Genomic DNA, 20,839 nt, shown 5'->3' on the forward strand with positions numbered 1-20,839 from the left:
AAGGCCACTATGTCATTGAATCGGTTCAAGAGCTTAACTACTTTCATCCGTTTCGATAACAGTGGTAGTCGTGCTGAGAGGTTGAAGCAAAGCAAATCTGCTGCCCTGGACGATGTATGGCTCATGCTGATGGCCAATTTAGAGAAAGCATACACTCCGGATTGTCATGTAACCGTCGATGAACAGTTATTTCCATATCGTGGGCGCACTCGATTCACCCAATATATTCCGAGTAAGCCGGCAAAATATGGCATGAAAGTGTGGTGGATTTGTGACTCTGTTTCAAACTACCCTTTGAAAGGTATAATTTATACCGGAAAACCACCAGGTGGCCAGCGAGAAACGAATCAAGGTGAACGGGTCGTCATGAAATTGATGGAAAATTATATGGACAGCGGTAGGACTGTTTATGCTGACAATTTTTTTTCAACATACAACTTGGCAGAAATGTTGATGGATCGTAGAGTGGCTTTCGTCGGTACCGTAAGAAAAAATAAGACCTTCATTCCGCATGAATTGCTTAACCCGAAGCGTGATGCTTAAAGCACTTTATTTTATTATCACAATAATAATATCGCTCTGTGCTCGTATATGGCAAAGCCGAAAAAGCCAGTAATTATGTTATCCACTACTCATTACCGTCAAAGCACCTATCCATTGAAAGGATTCAAGCCAGATCAAATTTTGGACTACAATAAATTTAAAGCGGGGTAGATACAATGGATCAAATGTTGACTGGCTATTCGTGCAAACGCTCGACAAATCGTTGGCCACTGGCAATGTTTTATAATATGCTTGATATTGCATCTATGACGAGCTGAACCCGGCAAAGCAGAGTGATAAGAGGCGCTCATTTATCATTCAATTGGCACGGCAGCTAGTTATCCCACATATGACGAAACGGGCGACTAACCCATTAGTATGGAGGTTTGCTCATATAAGACAAGCAATGAATCTTTTCAATATCAAGGTGAGTATGAATTATATACACACCTACATATATCTCCGCGTATAAAGATATGTGTATGCATGTATTCATATTTACTAATTTAAAATAAATTATTTCGCTACTTTTAGGTACCGGAATCTTGTCCATCGACATCAGATGCAGCACAGCAACAATAATATGCTCAAGTTTCTTCAACACGGTCATCGTGCTACCATTGTGCTGCTTCTTCTTCGAAAAAGCGAAGTAAAACTCGTTATAACTGCAGCAAATGTAATCGTCCCATATGTGTTAATGAACATTACATGCAACTATATAGTTGTAAACCCAATTGCTCTTCGTAATTAATACTAATCCGTTCAAATAAATAAATAAAATTATTTTTAAAACCGTATTTCTTACATTATTTGTATGGGTCTGGGCAGACCCTTATGATGCACTTACCGCATCATAAGGCACCGAACATCGGAGGGTTAAAACTACGAGATATGCATGGAAAGCCACCATTCATCAATTTTTGCTTTCTAGCAGAGATCTTTTGCTGATTTCCTCTTCAATCTGTTAAAGGAAATGGGATTGGTGATGCATTTGCGGTCATCCTGAAAGTTTTCGATTGGAATCTTTGGAATATTTCGATGTCTGAGTTAGCTGCGAGGCCGCAGAATTCTATGCCATATGTCCATACTGCTTTTAGGATAGCTGAGTACAGTGAAAGTTAATTTTTGAGGGAATTGCAATTTAACAGCCAATAAATACTTCGAACTTTGATTTCTAGTGCTTTGCGATTAGTAAAAAGCTGAGTTTTCCATGTAAGCTTGCAGTCAAGATGCGTAAGAGATATTTTGTCATTTGGGGTATTATTGTCTTATTGAGGTTAACGTGTGAGCAAGTACGATATTTCGGTTGAGCGTAAATGTAACTTGAACAGATTTTGTCTCATTTAATTTTATTTTCCAATCTTAGAGCCATTCAGTTATTTCATCAAGTTCTTTTTGGAGTTTAAGAGAAGCCATATCAGGGAGGAAGTGAATACTCGCGGTGTCATCTGCAAAAGATCCGACGATAGTTTCCTCCGTAAATAATTGGTAGATTGTGAGTGTAAAGCAAGTACCTGTATAAGATACGACCCATAATGCTGCCTTGCGGGCAACTAAGCTTCCGCGAGCTGAGATTGTTCTTCGTTTTGTTTTACTAAAAACTACCGATTTTTTAGGTAGGATTTAATGATCATTTTTATTTGTGCAACTTTCTATTGTGGAGGAACAAAACCAGTTAATATTGTGGTATTGCATTTATGCGTGAGAAAAGATATTCCTTCTGCTGGGAGTTGTTTGAATACTTCTCCAGTGATGAGATTACATTCGGGGGTTTTCTTGGTTTTAAGCTTTTTCATCGCTTCTTTCACTTAGTTTTTTTCAAATTTTTTTATGGGTGGTTCCATCTGGTGACTGAGCTCCAGGATGTCTTTAACTTTTTGAGCAGTACTTAGCGAGGATTCGATATTAAGTGAAAAATAGTATCATTACATGTCCACTATGAGCACGGCAACAGGTAAAGAACCAGTTTCTTGAAATTTTTTCACCCAACCTTTGAATTGTCGACTCATTCGGATGATTATTTCCACCAAAGTATTACGAATTTTGCGATTTGTTGTTCTTAAAGATCGATCATTTTCATAACAAGTTTCAGTAATTTTAACACGTCAAAGTCAAAGACACTACTGACATCTATTTGTTACTTTTCAAAGACCTTTATAAGCGAGTTGGAATATATCAATACTAGTGCTTTTTGACAGTTATGCACTATAACTAATTGAATATATATTTTATATATATATACATATATATAATTGGCGCGTACACCCTTTTTGGGAGTTTGACCGAGCTCTTCCTCCTATTTGTGGCGTGAGTCTTGATGTTGTTCCGCTAATGGAGGGGCCTACAGTTTCAAGCCGACTCCGAATGGCAGATATTTTTTTATGAGAAGCTTTTCCATGGCAGAAATACACTCGGAGGTTTTCCATTGCCTGCCGAGGTGCGACCGCTATTAGAAAAAACTTTTTCTTAATTTTGGTGTTTCACCAAGATTCGAACCTACGTTCTCTCTGAGTTCCAAATGGTAGTCACGCACCAACCCATTCAGCTACGGTGGCCGCATATATACATATACACTCTAAAATAATGTTATTTATGTGAACTGCCTTGACATAGTATTTGGTCAGAATAGTCCGAAGAATTAATGTTTTATGTCGACCAATCTGTCATCTATCGGAAAAGTCACACAGTTGATTTACATTCAACTTAGTAAGAAGGTTTTCGATGAGAGCAGAACCTAACTTCACTTCTCATTAATGTGATCTTGTAAGAGTAATAGGATATCTATAAAGAAATTTGCTACCTTCTGGACGGAACAGCGAGAGATCGAACTGAAGCAGTATTTGCAAAATACCGACCGATATGCGAGTATTCATCCACTATTGCATCGACTACTACGACTAAAAGTGCGTTCACATACGTAGTAATTAGCAATAAATCCACAAAATTAATCTACCCGTTCACATATGGGAGATTGCCTGCAAAATTGCCACTCAGCTGTCAATACTGTAGTGAAAGGTTTTTCTTCATAGAAATTATTTTGGTGGAATATTTCGGTGTTTTTGGTTTGGTTATTATTAACGATATGAAGAAAAGACAAGGAGAAGGAATAGCTAATTCAATTGCGCAATCGGCTGCTAATAATAAACAGTTTGGGGAAATCCGGTTTAAAAAAATTATGGCAGCAATACGTATTCGAATTTTGATATTACATTTTATAATAAGTAATAAGAGAACAAACGCTTTTTTTCTGTTATATGAATGCATAGTTAATAATACCTAACAAACTTTTTATTAGAATTATGTCTACAAAACCGTTTTCTATATTCTTTAGTTTTTACTTTGACGTTTCTCTTTACATTCGTAAAAATAATTATCTATAATACAGAAAACACAGACAATCTAGGATTATTTTATAATCTCAGATTTCAGGAGAGAAATTTTGTATCGATAATCTCACTTTTTATTTACGGATTGAAAGTCAAGTACGAAAAAGTAGATAATCGACTTATATGTAAACGTATTATAAAAATTTAGGTAAGCGCTCCTGAAGTTATTAATATCGGTTCAGAATTTCCATAGTAGTATTGTATACAATTGCCAAATGTAAAACTTTAATGCCGGTTTGATATTGCTAGATAATATAAAAAAGTAATGAATTTAAATACTGATAAATGCTTTTCCGAGAGTTTTCCATGCTAGAAGAATAATAACAACAAATTTACTTGTTTTACTTAATTATTTTTTTTTCACTTCAGCGATGTTTTACCTTACAAAAAGGAGCATTTCGGCAGCAGTCCAGGTGTTTATGCCATCTACTTGGTACAGCATAAGGAGACAGACATTATCAAAGATATTCGAAAGATTCTAGCAAAAATGTTTTCGCTCCATATTATCGACGTAATAGTTATAACGCTTAACATCCAAGGTGAAGGCTTTTCGGTATATTCTTTCGAGGTTTTTAGCGAAAAACACTGTCGCAATGTGAAACCAGTTGTGGTAAACCATTTTATTGCTGGACATTTCAACGAATCTGACCTATTTCCAAACAAATTAAAAAATTTTCACAATTGTCCTATACGGGTTATATCAAAAAATGTGCCGCCATTTTTTTCACATCAGAAACAAAACGCTGACGGTCCCATTATATTCAAGGGCGTGGAAGCTAAACTATTGGAGACAATCGCTGAACATTTGCAATTTCGAATAGAATCATATATAGCGGAATCTTGTACGAACGGTGATGTTTACCTAAATGGCACCATGACAGGTCCATATTATCTATTGGATAATAATGAAGTTGACATACTAATGGGATACTTTTTCTGCACTGCACAACGTGTTCTCTTTTTTGAGGAGAGTTTTTCGTATTTTTCTTCTGCCATGGTTGTCATTGTGAAGCACCATGCACCCAAACCAAATCTTATCTGGATGCTTGATCCTTTTAAACTGAATACATGGTTAGCTCTACTGACAATGACTACAGCCGCATCTATTCTCATGTATGTTGCACGTCTACGTTATCACCACGGCAATTGGTTAGACATTATTGGCAGCATATTCGGAGAGCCACGCGTTGTATTAACAACAAATAATTTGACTCGCTTGTGTATTGCACTTTGGTATAGCAGTTTAGTGATCCTAAGCAGCGTTTACCAAGCTAAATTATTTGACTCATATAACCAACCGGAACCCAATGTGCCGCGCACCTTAAATGACTTACAGGAGAATAACTTTACGTTCTTAGTGCGGAAGCATGCGGACATGAAAAACTGGCTGCCTGACCTTAAATGGCCTCAAAGTCGTGTACGGTTTATCAATTCGTCGGAACACAATCTTGTATTTGAGAAATTAAAAGATTCTACCGGCAATGTGGCTACTTTAAGTACTGTTGCGCAAATTCAATACTTTGAACACAAACACGAATTGCGGAATGCTTTTGACCAAGTTCCCGAAACTGTACGGCTATGCGAGATTTGTGCATACTTTCAGCATCATTCGTATTTAGTCAAACCTTTCAACAATGCCATATTGATGATACGTAGTAGTGGACTTATTTCGAGGTGGTACGGAAAAGATATTGCTGGTGCAAGCGGAATGTGGAATACGCAACCTAAAAGCACTCCCAAGCAACTGGATATGGAAAAATTTACAATGGTTTTTTTTCTATTCACATGCGGACAATTGCTGGCTTTTATTGTATTCATTCTGGAAATGATAAGTGGCAAAGTCAAATGTCAAAAATAAATAGAAATGAATATACATATATTATATAAGTACATATTTACATATGTAGATTGAATGTTTGTGTAAAATCAAATGTCATAGTTATCATTTATCAAAGAAGTTAGGAAAAATACATGGTTTGTTCGCTTATTAATACTCATAAAACTATGGCTGCTTATATATGTACACACAATAATTGTAAATGAATAAAATCTATTATTGCAATTTTAAATCACATACATTTTAATTTTCAACTGATATACTTCTTCTTCTCCACATATGTACAAAGTGGGTGATCTAACGTTTGAAATTTGAAGAAAGATTTTTTTTCATTGCATTCATTTGTTTCTTATTTGAAATCCATATGTTTAATTATAGCAATTATGGTTAATTATGGAGCAATATTTCATTCAAAAGACCTCCACGTCTGGCCTTGCGCTATGCAATGCAATTAACCTAATTTTTCTATTATATAGATCAATATTTATCGATGACTGCACTGCACCAATTTTGTTTTTGAGAACGCCAACTGTTACTGGATGATTCGCATAATATTTATCTACATTTATTCATTTTATTTTGCTTTGTTTTCTTTACGAGCTACCGGAAACTCAGTTCGAAGTGTTTCCCAATTATCGGGCGCCTCCGATACGTCACTTCTCTGCTCACTATGTTTGAGCTCTGCTCGCTTGGCGTAGAATTTGCATGTGAAAGCAACAGCAAAGCTATCGAGCTAGAATCGCAGCTAGCAGGTATGGTTATACCTCATAAGACTTGTATAACTCATTTTTAACTAATAAATGTAATTTTAGGCAACCCTATTACAGCGCTTCCAATATATGCTTATTTATGCCTGTTGCTTCATCTATTCGCCACTTGCTTACGCTTGGCGAATCGAAAGCGCCGTATGTCATTTATGAAAGCTATTTTTCAATGCGGCCTAAAATATCAATTCAACTCCTACCAGTTGCGGTTCGGCTTTAGATTAAATGCCCAATTTTGCGGGCTTTGAAATGCCATAACCATAACCATATAAATCAGCTATTACAATCAACCATTAGTCGACTCATGAATGCATAATTATTGAGAACGTCGAGATATCGATGTTAATGTTGCTGTTCAGCAACACTTTCCGCTGCAGCAAAAATCATAAACAGTGACGAAGACAATAGGCCTCTTCTATTCGCCATTTTCCCGCTTGCTATCTCTATGCTCGATTAAGTTGACGAAAAATTTGCATGCGAAAGTATGGTATAGCTCATTAGGCCGCACTGCCTTACCGTTTAAATGTCAAGTTAGTGAATACCCATGCCTGCATGCGTCCACCTTATCGAGCGACTATCGTAAGACGAAATTTTCATTATTGCACTTCATGTTAAAATATACGGGAACTAACTAGTAGCTGCTTCCGAAATAAGCTAGAAGTGACAGCTGATATAACCTAACCCAACATTTACACCTTCTATGTATGTACAATATATATATATATAATTGGCGCTTATACCCTTTTTGGGTGTTTGACCGAACTACTCCTCCTATTTTTGGCGTACGTCTTGATGTTGATCCACCTATAGTTTTAAGTCGACTTCGAATGGCAATGGAGCTTTTTCATGGCAGAAATACCCTCAAAGGTTTACCATTGCAGAGGGGCGGCCACTATTAGAAAAGCATTTGGTCTTTCATGCACGGAGATTCGAACCTTTGCACTTCCGAATGGTAATCACTCATCAATCCATTCCGCTGTGGTGAGTACCTTACGTTAAAATAGCTCTGTTAAGACAGAAATGTTAGGTGAAGGCCGCGAATTTCACTGTTAAAACATATGGCTTACCGAATCTCTTGCCATCACTCTTAACTTATCACTCTGCCATTTCGTAGTTTGACAGCTCACTTTTAATTTTACCGCGCCATTTACATGATCTAATACAGCGACCCGATTTTCTTGATGGCAGTTTTCTGACTACCCCAGAATTTTCAAAAAATTAGATTTTTTTTTGCACTTTCTTAAAGTGTAATATATAGTCAAAATATTGTGTGGAAATTTGAAGTGAATCCGACAAATACCTTGGAAATATTCAACAATTAACAAACGGCGCTCAGGCGCTCCGGAGCGTTCGAGAGCAAGTAGCTGGCAGCAGCAAAACTTTAAATGCGTTTTTCTCAAAACAATGTTTTTAGAACTGGTGATCACTGTAACTTAAAAACGGCTTGATAGATTTCAATAAAATTTATGCTGCTTTTGAAAAACATAAAAAACTCGTGCCTGATCGAAGTATTTTTTTTTTTCAAAATTTCGATTTTTCTTAACTGTTAATCGTCGAGTTTTTTCTCGAAAACCTGAAAAATATTTTCTGAGGCCACCATATAGTTAATTTTGGAAAAAGAGCTTCGATCAGGCACAAGATTATCAATTAATAAAACAAATTTCGCTTGTCCGATTGATTTTAAATGAGGACTTGTGATGATCACCGCAAGGTACTTCTGGAGAAACGGGCTCCACACAGACAGCAATAACTTGTACAATTATTAATTCCTCTTTTTTGAAATGTTGCTAAAGCCAAGTTAAAACATGATATATTAATGGTATGTTTTTATTTTTGTAAAATAAAGCAAATGACTAGCAAAAAAAAAACATTATGGAATATCATCATTTTTTCGGGCTTCTGACTACCCCTAACCCCTTAAAAATGAAATGTTAAAACAGCAAGTTGCCCACACAAGAAAATGGGACAAAGTTAAATAAGAAATTTTACAAACCTTAAGAGACATGTAGTAGAAGGTATAGATGTGGAGTAACGCTTAAGTGCATACATACATACATAAATATAAATATATGTACGAGCACTTGTGGCAACCGATTCCTTTCTGCCAATCAAATAGTTTACGTTCAGAAACGGCGCACAACGCAGTGAGCAATTTTCCAAAGAAAATAATTAAACAAGCAATTGCAAATTTAAACATCCGTTTAGCATCTTCTTTATAGGCCTTTATTAAAAAATGCATCAAAAATAATATTAATTTTTTTGGAATTTCGTTGTTTTATATACATACATACATATACATGCGTGTAAATACATATGCACATAGTTATGTAGTTTTGTAGACAAATGTGTGTGTCTGGTATGCAAATGTACAAATTGACCATATAAATTCAATGTCAAGTATAAATCTTCATTGACATTTAACGCATTTGCGAGTATTTATAAATGCAACCATATTCATGATAAAATTGAGCTCACACATTTTTCGCTCACTTAGAGCTGCTTGACAATGAAATTATGCATAAAAATATCTGTTTTATACTCTTTGCTCATACAACCTAAAGCAATGTACCATACAAATGTACTCGTATGTACATAATATTTGTATTTAATATTTAAAAATGTTTGCTTGATTTTTATTATTATTCTTGATACAATATTTTAATAAAACGTATTCTGAGTGATTTAGAATGGATGGCTTACTGATATCTGAATACTATGTAGATAAATTTTACAAAAGCAAAAACTATAAAAATACAATCGTTTGAAGTACTACTAATTTAGTTGACTAAAAAAAACACAACTTTCAAACAATAATTGAAATTGAATAGACAACTAGATTGTACCTAGTTACATATTGGCATATCAATATACACATAACTTTGTTGATGAATGAGCTAGCAGGAAATTAAAACTAGGTGCTCTAAAATTAAAGATTTTTACATCTCTGTAATTAGGAAATAGGATGAATTATTAAACAGTTAATGGAATTGTTAACTACATTTGCACACACAGTGCAATTACAACAAGCGTTGTGGCGCTATAGCTTATAGTATATATTTACATATATAACTAAAACAACAGTGTATGGAGAGACATATAGTTCTATTTGAATCTTAATAAAAATTTATAAAGAGGCACTTTTTTTAATACACGTTTCTGTTGCCTTTCTAATCTAAAAGAAACAGCTATACTTAATTTTCTCAGCTTAAACTATTCATATACATTTTATTATTTTATGTTGTATGTATGTAGAGACTCTAGAAACATAAATATGTATACATCATATACTTTTACTTAATACTAACTAAAACTTCAGTTAAATTATCCAACGGTATAGCGACAAGAGCGTGTTGAAGTGCGAATTCATATATCAAAGCGCTCTTAATGTTTCGATACTTTTGCTCAATACCTGTGAGCAGTAGTAATGTTATAAGCTTCTATGTGCTGCTTTCGCTTGCTGCATCCGTTGTTGTGTATATTTTCATAATGTCGTTTATTGCACTCATAGAACCAAAAATAAGTGCTGCGATACCGCAAAATCCAATGACCACATTTTTCCACAGAATCCAATTAAAAGCACCAAAGCCGGTATCCCAATGTGTGATGAGCTCAATCAGTACCTAAATCGATATAAATAGATATGTATTTGGTAAATTTAACACGTACAACATTTTAGTGGTATAATGACTGGATACTACGATATAATGGGTGTGGTTAAATACTTACAGGGAATATAAGTCCTAGTATGGAAAAGCAGAAGGCACCGATTAGCCCCATGAACGGGGCAATAGTAGGCACTGAAACGGCCAATACAACGGCGGCGGTGACGAGTACGGTTCTGCAATTAAATAGATGCTCGATTTATTGTGCTCGAAATATAATTGTGCTAATTTGCTACACACTGCATGAATAAATTTGTAAATTTCGACAACTTGAATGATGTAAACATACCTCATAACATAATTTACAAGTACGGGACGTTTTGTGCATCTATCCTTGATACTGTCCCAAACAATCTCAAGGCATACATAGAATTGCAGACCGAATGTACAGTACACAGCCAAGGCGATCAGCACTTTGACAGCTTGCGCAGGCCTAAAAGAAAATATATGTAAGTATGTCAGTACGTATGCAAGTATGCAAATGGTTGTCATCTATGTATGTATTGATATACAGGGTGGACCATATAGCGTTTGCTTTTTGAACCACCTATTTTTTTGAGAATGGTAACACAAATGACATGTCAAATTTGTTCATAATTTACTTAAAGGTTTAACATTTACGAAATGGGACGCTATACGCTTGAACAAAATTAGGAAATATTGTAAAACCTATTTCCAAAGTGGTGAGTCTTCTTCTTCTTTTCTGATTTTCACATCGGTGGCTACGTCAATAAGCAAAATTGTCGGATTTGGGGCTCAGAAAATCCACACGTTATTGTAGAGAAGCAAATGCATCCACAACGAGTCACTGTTTGGTGCGGTTTTTGGTCTGGCGGCATCATCGGGCCATTTTTTTTCGAAAATGAGCGAGGAGCCGCGGTTACAGTAAATGGCGAGCGTTACCGTGATATGCTGAACGAGTTTTTGTTTCCAAAAATTGAAGAGGATGACATGGACGACATTTGGTTTCAACAGGAGGGTGCAACTTGTCACACTGCCAAAGTTACACTCGAACTTTTGGCTACCGTTTTTGAAAACCGAAAAATCAGCCGAAAATCCGATATCAATTAGCCGCCTCGGAGCTGTGATTTAAGCCCGTTGGACTATTTTTTGTGGGGAGCCGTTAAGGATAAATGCTATGCGAACCATCCAGAGCCGATTGATGCTTTAAAACACGAAATCGAAGTTTCCATTCATGAAATTCGAGCCCTAACAATAGAAAATGTGCTAAAAATTGGGTTGATCGAATGGCCTACTGTAAAGCCAGTCATGGCAGTCATTTGAACGATATTATTTTTCATTCATAAATGACAATGTTCAGTCTTCAAAAAAAAAAAAGTTTGAAACACTATTAATTAGTTTTTTTTATAGCCAATTCAAAAAGCAAATTTTACATGGCCCACCCTATACTTATATATACATATATAAATAAATATGTATTTAAAGCGTACTAGACTCACCATTCATGCACCGGTAGATTCAGTGTAATACTCTCTTCTGTACTTGTACCATAACGTAGGTAGCCGAGGAAGCCGAGCGCCATGTAGATCAAAGTAACACCAGACATGCCCTGACTTAGTACACCGCAGATGCCGAGGAAATGGCGCGGTTTTTCCATGTTATTCTCCAGCGGCATTACAACACCGATTGCCTCCATAGCGAATATGGTGATGGCAAAGAAAGCTGGCAGTGTGGAGACTTTCGCGAACTCCCTCGTCGTCACTGGCGGTAAATCACTAACTAAATAATAGAAGGTTATGCCCAATCCAAGGCCCATGAAAATATTAGCCACCATGGAGACGGGGGCAAGATACTTCAGATTTGGTATCCACGAGAGTAGAATTAATGGAATCAGCAATGCCGAGATGAGTAGGCGAAGTGAAACCTGATAACCCAACCAGTGGCCCATGACCTTCAAAAGGAACAAATTACATATTACATAATTATACCAGTATTAAATTAAAAATACTTTATATACAATGAAATATGTTAGTATTTGAATACATACATATGTACGTAAATAAGGCGCGTTTGCTGAAAGAGTGTCATACGTAATAAAAAATAAAAATTTAAAAACTGTCTTTCTACTTACTATTCCAATCTAAGTAAAAACAAAAGAATTATTTCTTTCATGCAGATATTGTTATAGGATCGTGTCTTGAATTTTTTACATAAATTAAAAGAAATGCAGAAATCGCCAAAATTGTATACTCGCCCACGCTTACGCACAAGGGCATTACTATTTTTTGTATGTAAAAGCATAAAGAAGCCGAGATAGGTACCTATATCGCACATATGTATGTGCATACATATAAGTATATACCAAAATGCTTAGAATGATGAGAGGAGTTGATTTAAGAAATCAAAAGCAAAAATTAATGTATTTCATTGAAATTCGATATACAAATTACTCTTTGTCCTATACAGATTGATATTGGAAATGGGCGAAACCTTTTACAAAAGAGAAAACCCTAAAATCTATGTTATAAACGAACCATAGCAAGCCCACTCTGTATATGTTAAAACTAAATTTCCGTCTGTCCGTTTAATGTTACAAGCTGTAACTCTCATTGGCTCGGAGTTTTTTGATTCCAAAAATTAATTTTCCCAAATAAAATTATGCTAAAAGATGCGCGGGTTCTTTTTTTACGCGGAGGAAGCATCGAAAGCCTTTACTACGTCTGCGTTGGACCTTAACTTGAACTATACCTTCTACTGTCTAAGTACCGACCCCCTCTCTTAAATCACATACTTACTTACCTACTTTTCACATACAGTCCGACAAAAGTTGCAGGCTTTTTAATCTTCCCACTGTTTTGTTTATTTTCATGTGCCCAGACTATGTTCAGCTCACTTACTTATTTTTTTTATGATTATGATTAAGTGAATTTAAGACTATTTTAGCAAATGAGTGATATGTACGTACATATGCATGTGTATTTAAAAATACATAAATGTTATGGACTTTCGGCAAAACTTTGAACTCGACTTAACCTTTTTCTACCTGCCTTGTATTTGTATTTATTTCAATATTTTAAGTATTAACTATTCACAGCTGTAACTTTAGAACTCAACTGAATAAAAGCTGAAACAAAATATAAAATTTTGTAATAAAAAATTCGAATCTAGTAACTCAAGGTAAAAACTGCTAAGTCAAATATATTGTTTCACTCAAAGTCTCCGTATACATATGTTAACGCAGTTAAGTACCTGTTCGAAGTTCTTGGCCACGATTACTGTGTACACGGAACAGGTACCGAAATAGGTCAAAAAGAGTCCGAAAAGTATGGAAAATTTGGCGACAGGCGCAAAGCCACGTGCCCATTTTGGCCCATTCTGAAAAGCCACCTCAGCAACTTCGGCGAAGCTCATCTGCGTGCGACGCGACTTGTAGTAGAGTTTGTGTGCGCATTTCACCTGTAAATGTAAGTGAGCTATATAATATAATATATAATATAATGTAATATAAACACGTACGCATGGTGATACAAATTGATAAATACATATTCATTTGTAAGTATGTGCATGCGTACGTATATGGTATAATTCAGCAATTTCTTATAATTTCTCTTTTCAATTGCACACAGACATGCGCAACACGCATTAGCTTCGCTGCACTTTGTATTTATGTTTGTGTGTGAATCTGCAATACATACCAGCACATAACTGCAGTGTGTACAGATGAATGCTGTGAAGATGGTAGCAAAAATGCCAAGCACAATGCCCGAGTACATGAACGCGATAGGCATGGACAGGATGCCAGTGCCCAAAGAGGCCTTCAGCAAATGCGTGAGTGTTTCGTTATCACTAAAAAACACAAAATAATTAATCAATATAATGAATAATTATAGCTTGAAAATGCTATGGCACTCACGTTGTTGGATTTGGCACCTTGCGAGCCGCAAAGGGATCGAAATCTGAAGACGCCAGCGCCTGTTCGACATCTTTACGGGGCTGAATTTTATATCTGAAAAAAAAAATTAAATATTAGTAAAAGCTTTCCTTATACGATTATTAAGGTATAATAAATACTAAGTAGAACTAAAACATAGCAATCAAGGTTACTACCTCTGCTCAAGCGTTGGTACTTCCGCTTTTTTCGTGTCACACATTTTTTAATTGCACACAATTTAATAATACTAAACTGAATGTTTATGCTTTTATCACGAAACTCCAACTAAGTCTGCTCTACGAAAGATATCAGTTAATTCGTTGGTTGGCTATGCAGTTCTGCTTCTGTCATTTGTGATGTTGGTTCCGTTTTACCAAATCAATCACTCGAATGCAACTGCACAAGCAGAATAAAAAACACACCACCTTAAGCTATTGTTTTATAGTGAAATTCAGTAGCTGCAGTTTGGGCTTCGACTTGTTTACGGTTGCGCTATGTAGTTCTTGTATGTATATATGTATGTGCTTGCGGCTACGGCTTCAAAAATGCGCAACATCTGCAAGAAAATCGCGCTAATTACGCTCAACTACCGACTGACGTCGAATTGCATTGCCCACTATTGTGGAGGGTGTCGGCGGCCGTTGGCGGGTTTTGTAGCAGTAACTCGGCCATTCGCTTCAGCTCGAATTCAATATGGTCAAATACCATGATGATCAAAATGATACCATTATGTACTGACTGACGCGCGGGAAAGTGAATTCAAAACAACAATAAAGAAGAGAAACATAAAAAGACGTATACTCGTATTATACACCTTTGCTGCGAATATAATTATGTTGGGTGGATAGACGCTGACGGTGGAAATTGAGAAGTTAGCGAAACATATTTGGTATTGTCTGTTCATTGGCCTTACTTGAATGACTGTTCGAATTGCATCAGCCGCGTCGCTTACAAGTGCATCTTCCAGCTTAGCTCAAATCAGCACAAAACAATTACCTTCTTGGCAACTAGAAATGCTGCAGTACAAATTTGTTATTGTGTGTGTGTTACAGAAATTGGCGTTACGTAGTTTATGAGTGATAAGAAATAAGCATACTTTTAGGAGCGCACGATAAAATGACAGTTGTTGCGAAAATGTAAGCCGTCTTTATCAGTATAAATAGAATGAAATCGCTAACCGAACTCAACCCTCGAATGATATTCGTCCTAAAAATTCGCTCAGTAAAACAGAACGAAAACGAAACTCGAAATTCTTTTCAATTATTATTGTCTGTTTCGTTTACTGGGTAAGCAATTTTTTATTTGATTGACTTTTAAAATACATGCATTAGCATTTTATTTTGCCACCGAGTAACAGAAGAACGCTTCACGTATTCAAATAATTAGATAGCGACAATTTTTGCTAGCCTTTTTCGAGTTTTTGAACATTGCTCACCTACGACGAATGGACTTTTCCTTAAATTACTTCTGTTGTAGCTGCAGGCCAGAAAAAGAGATGACAGCGTCTAGCATTTCACTGATTTTCTTTGCTATACACATTTTTGCAAGAATTCAGAGCATCAGTAATAATTGTAGGCAACAAAAATGAACTGGCTCAAGTGGTACCTGTACAAGCTAACTGGTGAGAGACCTTTCCACAAGCGGGGAGACTAACTCAAAGTAGCATTTCTTTCACATAACGAAATTAGCTAAAAAATATGACTTGGCAGTTTAGTTTTAAAAAAATTGTTTCAAAGCATTTGAGCTTAAAGATTTTAACATAAATTGAGTGGGAAGTGAAGAGTTGATGGCAATATGTTAATAGTCGCAGCATTGCTCAGAGCAAAAGATCGACCACAAAACGGGTTTAAACTATTTGCGAAAAAAGTGTACGCAAAAATAATGGATTTCTTTTTCCCCAACCTAATATTTAAAAATTGTTCTCAAAACCGTCGGGTTTTATGTAACTACCGGGGCAAAAGTGAATCAGTTGCAAGTCTTGTTAGTCTATAATTAATCACGTTTTTTAATTAGTTTTGAAATTTGGAACTAACATTATAATGTCAAAGATTTCACAGAAGCCTTATGCTGAAAACAGTGAACACCGTAAACGCAATCCCGAGTCAACTGTTCCGATCAAACTAATGAGAATTCCATGTAAATGAAAAATTTCTTCCTTCCGTATCGTAGTACCGTAGATTTTATTTTACGATTTTTAAAAAATCCCTTAAACAATAATGTGTTGGTCGTGTCACAAATAAATTACAGTACAAAAAGAAATTTCAGTACATAAATTTAAATACAAAAAAAAAAAAAAAAAAGGGAAAATTTGTTCCGGTATTGTTTTGCAATTTATGGGAATAGATTCAAAATCACATCACCGATGCTGGAAAAATATTTGCTAATAACGAAGATTTTGGGGCCGATAAAAAATATATATATTTCATATCTGTTTTTATTTATATATTTTTAAAATATATATATGTATCTTTTTTACGGTACAAATACACTTAAATATCTGAGTAGGGTATTGAATTTACCATAAAGAAGAATTTATCCGAAATATATATCCTAAAGGGCCCGCGATGAATTTGGTATAAGGTGCATAGAATTTGGAGAGAGTTTTTGTATAAAGTTCGTAGAGATATGGTATAAGTTTCCTAGTTCAACTCCTGACAAATCTACCCTTGGGAGATCATTATGAATTGAATTGTCATTAAATGTATTTTGTTGATCAATGGATTTTGCATTTAAAAAAAATTGCATACAAAATATTAGAAATAATATATAATATAACAGCAGAGCAAAATAGCAGAGGTTTATAAACATCAGTGATAATATATATGTATACATAAATGCATTGTTATATTATATCATTATAAATATGAAAATAAACCGCAGCGGCATGCACAGTGCTTACAATTTGATTGATGTACACCGATAATTGGATCATATGACCCTAACTTTAATCTTTTTATCCACGATTTCAAGTTTAGTATACATACGAGTATTTAATTGCTTGCAAGAGATAGTTTTCAAAGCCTAAGGAATCGTTACAATAAGTTGTAGATTACACAATGAGAGTAGTTAATTAGCTTACGGGCATGCATGTTTGTTGTCCTACGAATGACGCCAAATATGGCAAATATTTGTTTGTATGAAAACTCTCTTCGTCGCAGGTTGTCTATTGCCCGCCGAGGGCCGACGAATGTTAGAAAAACTTTTTGATATATGAATGGGATTACGCTTGCAGTTGGATTGTCATGCACAAATACACTAGACTAGGTTGGCTACTGAGTGAAAAATTATCGAGATAATAAATTGCGGTGCCTAATAATCTCAATTTCAATGATTACATCAGTCGCTGACGCTTCCACTAATACTTGTAATTATTTTAATTGCAGTTGAAGGTATTGAATTTTCATACATATGCATGTATGAACTTACTTACACACAGTGTAATCTGTTTATAGATTTTAATAGATGCATGAAATATCCACATTCGTATGTGGATTTTTGCAAATAGAATTTATTTGACTTTAATATAACATAAATAAAAAATAGGCTCTTAAGCCGCAGATATGAATGTTTCATAGTTTAAATAACCCATTAAAAGGTGCAGAAGGCAACTTACTGATCGATTACACTGTGCGACAAAAATTAACTTTTTGTTATCCAGAAAAAATTGCATAAGCAATTTAATTGTACAAAATAATGCTACGCTAATTGAGTATTCCATTTTGTCATCAATTTTATTTTTGAATAGGCTTACAAGTTTCAAAGGACTACATTTTCAAGAAATTGTTTTAAGTACTTATACTCTATGATATTTTATTTATTTATATAATATTATATGTACAACCATGGATTATAACCTTAAGATTGACCTAAAGAATAGTTTACTTAATAAAATCGTAGATAAAAGAATTAACAATAAAATCAAAATTAAAATTACAGCGAGGAAAAAGGAAAAAAAATATAAAAATAGTAGTTTTGAAGTAGGGATTAATTGGAATTGATTGAAATAATGAGAAATTATTTGAGTACATTCAGCAATATTCGACAAAGCGCAAGCGCTCTTTTATACCTTTAATGTTTCGGGGAAAGTTATTCCAAAGACGGACAGATAATACAAAGTATTGACGTTCAGTCACCAAACAATTGTATTTCATCGGGACTAAGTTTAACTAATGGCAAGATTTCAAAAACATAAGTCGATCTTTGAGGTATCTGGGTTCCTGAGTATTTATGATCTTCTGGAGTAACACTAAACATTAATGTGGATATCAAACGAAAGAGGATATATTCAGCTATTCACTCATGTATGTCACTCTCGCCAGGACAGATATAGATTTTTATATGGTTAGTTGCATATAAATATTTTATTTTTTGGGAGGAAAGTCCAACTATCTTTTATCGAAGAACGAATTTAAAAAGTAAATCAAAAATTTTGTTTATTAGTTACAATAGCTGTGTTACAAGGGTGAATGATCGGGAACCGGATAATAATTTTGCATGCAAATGAAACAACAACGAAGTGCTTCTTATAGAAATCTTTTTCACTTTATGTTCGTTTCGTGTTTCGTCATTAGTTTGGCAACACTGCCTTTTGTAATTGATTACACTGGCAAGTAAATATAAAATGAAGTAAATTAGAAAAGTTTTTATTTCAGAGATAAATTTCATGTTGAATGAAATTTTTTGCAAAAAAATTTAATCACACACTATTAGGCACAAGCTCTTATGTCGAACTGATAATATATCAATTGATTAGCTCTTGAAATGCGTCAATTTTCTATTGAATTGCCGTTGTCTTGGAATGCCCGTTATCTTCCATGCTGTCATCCTCCAAACAGCAAATGTTGTGTAGAATAAATCCGCCTATATTTATTTTAATGATTCGAGTCCAAATCTGTATTTTCTTTGAAATGAAGTAATCGCCTGAATTTTATTTTAAGCATCCCGAATACATTTTCGACAACAATACCTGTGGAGGAGTGCAAGAAATGGCTTATATTTCTTCTTCTTATTTATATATATCAAATCTACCGACATCCGTAAAAATGATCCGATCGTTCTAGTGGGAATTGATCAGTGAGTTAGATAAAACAAGGAAACATTCTCAATATCATAGAGTGAGTATAAGTAATCGAAACTCTTTATTGAAAATGTAGTCCTTGGAAACTTTAAAGCCCATAAAAAAATTGAATTGATGAGAAAATAAAAAACTGAGTGTGCAGCAAAATTATATCTATAAAATTTCTAGTGCATATGAAATTTTTTCTGGATAACCTATACTGTGACACGCTGTTACGATAAAAAATGGTTTCACTAATGTGGTAGAATATGACTATATAATGTTAGAAACAGTAAAAGATGACACTCAGGAAGAAATAAGGTCGATGTATGCATTTCTTGCCCGAATTGCCCTCGTTCACAAGAGTAATGTTGCAATGACTGTCCTACAGAAAAGGAGCTTCAAAGCACTTAATCGTCAAATTGGTGTTTTTGTTTTTTCCAAAAATCAAAAAGAGCTTCGAGGAAAAAATATTGCTGATGAGGAAGTAAAAGCGCTATTTCTGCCAGCTCGAAGGTCTAGTAAAAACGTATTTTTTAGTGTAATAATATACATAAACTTTATGAATTATCTGAGAACGAAAATATATCGAAAAGAAAAAAAACTAATACTAATAAAGTAAATAATAAAAATAAAAGAACTTGAAAAGAACCCTCACCTATTCTGCTTATTGATACAGACATGCATATGTAATTAAACGCATTCAAAGTATTTTCTGAATAAATTAAGTGATAAAATATGCTATTAGTTCACTGATAATTTTTATTTATTCACCAATTCATTACTGATAAATACTAATGTGTAAATATTCATACATTACGCGGCGCCAACTGATGTTAAGTAAAGTTAATAGACTTCAGAAAGAAGCTCGAAGTGGAAACTTTCTAAATAAATTTCTAGATTAGGAAACTAAATACTTAAATAAAGACAGTTTATGAAAGATATATTAATTAAATTAATTTTATTAATATAATTAAAATGAAACCGTATTTTTGTATTTTTATTAACTAATTAATTATTTTCCTTTTATTTACTTTTTCCAGACATAATTTAGGGAATGTGAATATTCATAAATACTTTCATACAGCAGACGTGACTTAGCGTCATTATGAAAGTTATTAGATCTTACAGTGAAACTATTAGATAAAATGAGTTTTACAAAGTGCAAAAAATTTTGCGCCCAAAAGAACAAATTATACAAAAAATAAATTTGTTTGTTTACAAATGGTTCAATCATATGCTTTCAGCCAAGGCGAAGTAGACCAGCTGATTTATTTTATTTCTTTCGCCATGTACATTAGGAAAGGATGTCGGCACAATATGAAATAAGGAAAATCGCAACAAAATGTTTTTATTGGTCTAGTGGCATCACCTTTAATAAGTCCCCCTTTCAAATTACACACATTCTGAAAATATTTCTCCAGCACAAAATGAGCGACCTGTCATTTTGAACTCTAATCTTTAAGTTATGGATAATTGTCTGCCTAGTTGTGTCGGCTATTTTTGCGAAGAAGAGAAGAAATATCAAATTTCAAAGCAACAGGGAGTTTACATAAGATGATTTCCCAGGCGATTAGTTGAAACAAAAATTGAATGATACGTTAAATGTGAAAAAGTGCCAACTTGTTGACACAAGACGAATTTTAAGGGTTAAAATACGAAATGCTAACACTTGGCATAATCTTCTTACCATTTCAAA

The 20,839-nt window shown here is 34.5% G+C and overlaps 2 protein-coding genes across 4 annotated transcripts in view; one reads left to right on the top strand and one right to left on the bottom strand.

Annotated features, from left to right (window-relative positions):
* The first annotated feature begins 921 nt into the window (after positions 1–921).
* On the top strand, positions 922–5,787 carry LOC128861888 (uncharacterized). The gene is made up of 4 exons (XM_054100265.1): positions 922–970; positions 2,001–2,030; positions 2,775–2,803; positions 4,321–5,787. Exons 1-4 carry the CDS (start codon positions 922–924, stop codon positions 5,785–5,787), a joined length of 1,575 nt encoding a protein of 524 aa, XP_053956240.1.
* Positions 5,788–8,726: 2,939 nt separating this feature from the next.
* The window catches only part of LOC128859981 (proton-coupled amino acid transporter-like protein pathetic), a 65,246-nt gene continuing 53,133 nt past the window's right edge, over positions 8,727–20,839 (bottom strand). For 2 of the 3 annotated variants that reach the window (XM_054097171.1, XM_054097170.1), the window contains exons 5-11: positions 14,067–14,159; positions 13,849–13,999; positions 13,403–13,609; positions 11,653–12,104; positions 10,482–10,625; positions 10,257–10,368; positions 8,727–10,150 (exon numbers count right to left, since the gene is read on the bottom strand). In XM_054097171.1, the coding sequence (XP_053953146.1) occupies positions 9,968–10,150; positions 10,257–10,368; positions 10,482–10,625; positions 11,653–12,104; positions 13,403–13,609; positions 13,849–13,999; positions 14,067–14,159 (1,342 nt within the window). In that variant the 3' untranslated portion in view covers positions 8,727–9,967. Of the gene's footprint in view, positions 10,151–10,256; positions 10,369–10,481; positions 10,626–11,652; positions 12,105–13,402; positions 13,610–13,848; positions 14,000–14,066; positions 14,160–14,260; positions 14,474–20,839 lie in introns of those variants that run through there. The other variant, XM_054097172.1, reaches the window with a different exon arrangement.

The sequence above is a fragment of the Anastrepha ludens genome, chromosome 4 (assembly GCF_028408465.1).
Source record: "Anastrepha ludens isolate Willacy chromosome 4, idAnaLude1.1, whole genome shotgun sequence".
Classification (NCBI taxonomy): Eukaryota; Metazoa; Arthropoda; class Insecta; order Diptera; family Tephritidae; genus Anastrepha; species Anastrepha ludens.

Coding starts and splice junctions, on each gene's coding strand:
- LOC128861888 (XM_054100265.1), top strand. CDS start 922: ATGGAGGTTTGCTCATATAAGACAAGCAATGAATCTTTTCAATATCAA. Junction 971..2,000: donor TGAATCTTTTCAATATCAAG/GTGAGTATGAAT, acceptor CATCTGCAAAAG/ATCCGACGATAGTTTCCTCC. Junction 2,804..4,320: donor ACATATATATAATTGGCGCG/TACACCCTTTTT, acceptor CCTTACAAAAAG/GAGCATTTCGGCAGCAGTCC.